The sequence below is a fragment of the Onychomys torridus genome, chromosome 20, assembly GCF_903995425.1.
Source record: "Onychomys torridus chromosome 20, mOncTor1.1, whole genome shotgun sequence".
In the NCBI taxonomy this organism is placed as follows: domain Eukaryota; kingdom Metazoa; phylum Chordata; class Mammalia; order Rodentia; family Cricetidae; genus Onychomys; species Onychomys torridus.
Window position 1 is genome coordinate 47,673,382 of NC_050462.1, and position 3,866 is coordinate 47,677,247.

Consider the following 3,866-nt stretch of genomic DNA (forward strand, 5'->3'; position numbering starts at 1 on the left):
ACTTAATGGTATCCTACACATATAGAAATTATGACTGTATGTAGAGCCTTTGCATATAATGGTTGAAGGGGGTTTATACTCCTACCTATTTGTTTCCTGTTAACAAGATGTTTTCTGTTTAATAGAAATGAACAGATATTGCTTCATTTATTTGACCATAGTAATAGCAATATTTAAACTTCAATTCTCTTACATTAAATTTATGCTTCATTTCTTTTAATCAATAGATTTTGTGGACAATAAATCAGTATGAGAAACCACTCTATGATTACTGAGTTTGTGCTCTTGGGCATATCAGACTCACCAGAGCTTCAGGTTATAATTTTTTCCTTTTTATTCATTGCTTACATATTAAGTGTGTGTGGAAACCTAAGCATCATCACACTTACCTTGCTACATGCTCAGTTAAAGACTCCTATGTATTTCTTCCTCCAGAACTTTTCCTTCTTAGAAATTATGTTCACCAGTGTTTCAGTCCCTAGATTTTTGGAGTCAATAATTACTAAAGTCAAGACAATTTCCTATAATAACTGTTTGGCTCAGTTATTTTTCTTCATCTCCTTGGGGGTGTCTGAGTTCTTTCTTCTAACTGCCATGTCTTATGATCGCTATGTCGCCATCTGCAAACCACTGCATTACACCACCATCATGAATCAGAAAGTTTGCACCTTTCTTGTTCTTGCCTCATGGCTAGTAGGATTTCTGACCATCTTCCCATTAATCATGCTATTCCTCAAGTTAGATTTTTGTGGTTCAAATGTCATTGATCATTTCTGCTGTGACTACTTCCCCATCTTACAACTGTCCTGCTCAGATACAAGGCTTTTAGAAGCATTTGGTCTTTATGTTGCCTCCTTCACTCTGCTGTTCACACTGGCTCTAGTTATCCTGTCATACATCTGCATCATCAGCACCATTCTGAGGTCTCCATCTGCCAGTCAGAGGAAGAAGGCTTTCTCCACCTGTTCCTCTCACATGATTGTCATCTCCATCTCTTATGGAAGCTGCATTTTCATGTATGTCAAACCTTCTGCTAATGAGAGGGCATCACTGACTAAAGGGGTGGCTGTTCTCAACACTTCAATTGCTCCCATGTTGAACCCTTTTATTTACACATTGAGAAATCAACAAGTAAAACAGGCCTTCAAGGATTTGATGAATAAAGTAATGTTTCATAGAAACAAATGAAAATGCAGGTTAGCTTGAATGCCATTATACCCCTTCAAAAGGAGGGATGAAACTTTTTATTATGATCTCATTGGTTTCAGCATTCTTAAAAATATTTTGTGTGCATTGATGTTTTGCTTGCATATATTTCTGTGTACCAAGTTGAAGTCTGGTTCCCCCAGAAACCAGAGGAGGGCATTGGATCCCCTGGAAGTAGAGTTATAGATGGTTGTGAGCCACCATATGGGTACTGGGATGGCACCATTGTAGTTGGAAAGAATAGCATGTGCTTTTAACTGCTGACCCACCCATCTCTTTAGGCCTTCAAATTTCTTTATTTTTAAGGTAACTATGTTATATTTCCCATTAAACCTGTATAGGTACTGTTTAGCATTTCATCTGCATTGAAATATTCTATCCTGGAGAAGGTGGGATCACTGTAAAGTGTTATGGAAAATTTAATAGATATCCATTTTGTGGAATATTAACCTGTGATTGGTTACTATCTTTGTCTCCAAAAATATGATGCTAATGGTAAAATGCATTTACAGTTGGTGTTATTTGCTTGTTAATATTTTCTTCTCCATTTCATGTGGCACACTCTCTCAATCTTCCTTTTTTAACTTTGATACAAATGTGTATCATATTTTATATTCTTGTAGATTGCAGGTGTAGGCTATTCCTACATGCTAATATCATGGCTATTCCTTTATGTGCATAGATTTGGAGTGGTTTGCATGTGTAGGAGTTTGTGTACATTTGTGTAATGTGCAAGCTTGTGTGTGTAGAGGTCAGAGGACAGTATTAGGTATCCATGTCTATCACTCTTGCCTTGTTCCTTTGAGGCAGAATCTCTCACTGAACCTGGAGTTCAGTTAGGCTCACCACAAACAAGCCATAGTGACCCGTTTGTTTCTGTTCTCTTCTGGTCCTGGGTTACAAGCATTCATGGGACTGTTCTCAGATTTTATGTGGTTACTGATACCCAAACTTTGCTCCTCCTCATTGTGCAGCGAGCACTCTTAACCCCTGAGCCATCTCTCCTTGCCCAGTCTACTGCAATTCTTTACAATAAATTAGTCCCTTGAACTGGTGGAAGAGATCAGACATTAAGCATCTCATGCTACAGAAAATGTATGTAAAAATATCCCAAATAATTAAAAAATTCCTTCTGCCTGATACTCTTCCTTTATAAACTGTTCTTTTCCATCTCTTCAGTCAAACTAATACATACACTATTGATAAAATGGTAAAACAATGACCCAAAGTCATTTCAGTGAGAAGGGGAATGGTTTTATAAATGCTAATAATTTCTGTGAATCAGATCATACTTATAAGCTGATATTATCACTATTCCAGCCATTCTAGATGTTATAAAATTCTATGAAAATTGGCAGTAATATATATTCTTGTATCAATATAGAAGATGGTGGAAGATTCTGATTTTGCATTGATTCTTTAGCTAATAACTTAATTTAATTTTTTTATCTTTTAGAATTTCATACATGTTCACATTGAACTATATCTATCCCTAGTGTCTCCCTTCCAGCTCACTCCCTCCTAACCTTACACTTCCCCCCTCCCTTTCTTCATTCATAAGCCACTTAGTGCTGCCCATATGTTCATGGATGTGAGGCCACCTTCTGGAGCATGGTAACCTACCAGCAGCCACAATCTCAAAAAAGAATGAATCTTTGTCTTCCACCAACTGTACACTGCCAAGGGGTGGGGTCTGGAGACCTGCCCTCTATGTGCTGGATTTTGATTGGCTTGATCTTGTGCAGGTCTTGTGCAGGTAACCACAGCTGCTGTGACACCATGAGTGTGGTGGACATGTCATGTCCAGAACATGGAGTACATCCTTCCCATCTTCTGATTCCTATGTTCATTCCACCTCCTCTCTCTTGATCCTCCCAGAGCCTTTTGTGGAGGGTGACTATAGTAGATGTCTCATCCAGGCTGAGCCCTCAGTCAACCTGTGCACTTTGAACAGTTATGCACACCTCCACTGACTGCTGCTCACTTGCCAAAGAAGCTCTCCTGACAAAGACTGAGAGGAGCCAGGGTTTCTGAGTATAAATATAACTGTTTACAGGGTGTTTGACAGCATGACCATCTAAAATAACTTGGACTAATGACCTCTTCCTCTGTGGTTGTTTGAGCAGGATTACAGTACAAAAATATGGAGTTCTGGCCTGTGGAACAGGTCTCAAATCTGGTCATAAAGTGGGTTAGTTATCCAGAACGGTCTTGTTTATTGCACCAGTGGACACATCTTGTCTAGCAGGACAATATTGCAGTATACAGTGTCTAGTGCTGGGTAAGATCACTGATGTCTTTGTCCCCTAGCAGCCTGTACAGAACTTGTAGCAAGGAGAAAGTTTCCTGGGTGATATGAGACTGATTTCTCTATTTCTTGCATCCAAGACGTGTGGTGTCTTTAGGTTTGGAATTTTAACTATGTTTAGTATGTAAACTGAGGGAAATGGTAATACCATTTGTAGTTTTGGAGACCTTGGTGTAGCTGGAGAGCTTCTCTCCAGGTGCCACCAAGCCCCTGCAGTCCCACAACCCATGTATAAAATAATCACTCAGACGCTTATATTACTTATAAACTGTATGGCCATGGCAGGCTTCTTGTTATCTACTTCTATCTTAAATTAACCCATTTCTATTAATCTATACTTTGTCACATGGCT

General features: G+C 38.9%; 1 protein-coding gene across 1 annotated transcript; it reads left to right on the top strand.

Annotated features, from left to right (window-relative positions):
* Positions 1 to 249: 249 nt before the first annotated feature.
* LOC118571200 (olfactory receptor 6C3-like) lies at positions 250 to 1,188 on the top strand. Its single transcript, XM_036170153.1, has one exon. The coding sequence runs from the start codon at positions 250 to 252 to the stop codon at positions 1,186 to 1,188; it is 939 nt and encodes a 312-aa protein (XP_036026046.1).
* The last annotated feature ends 2,678 nt before the right edge of the window (positions 1,189 to 3,866 follow it).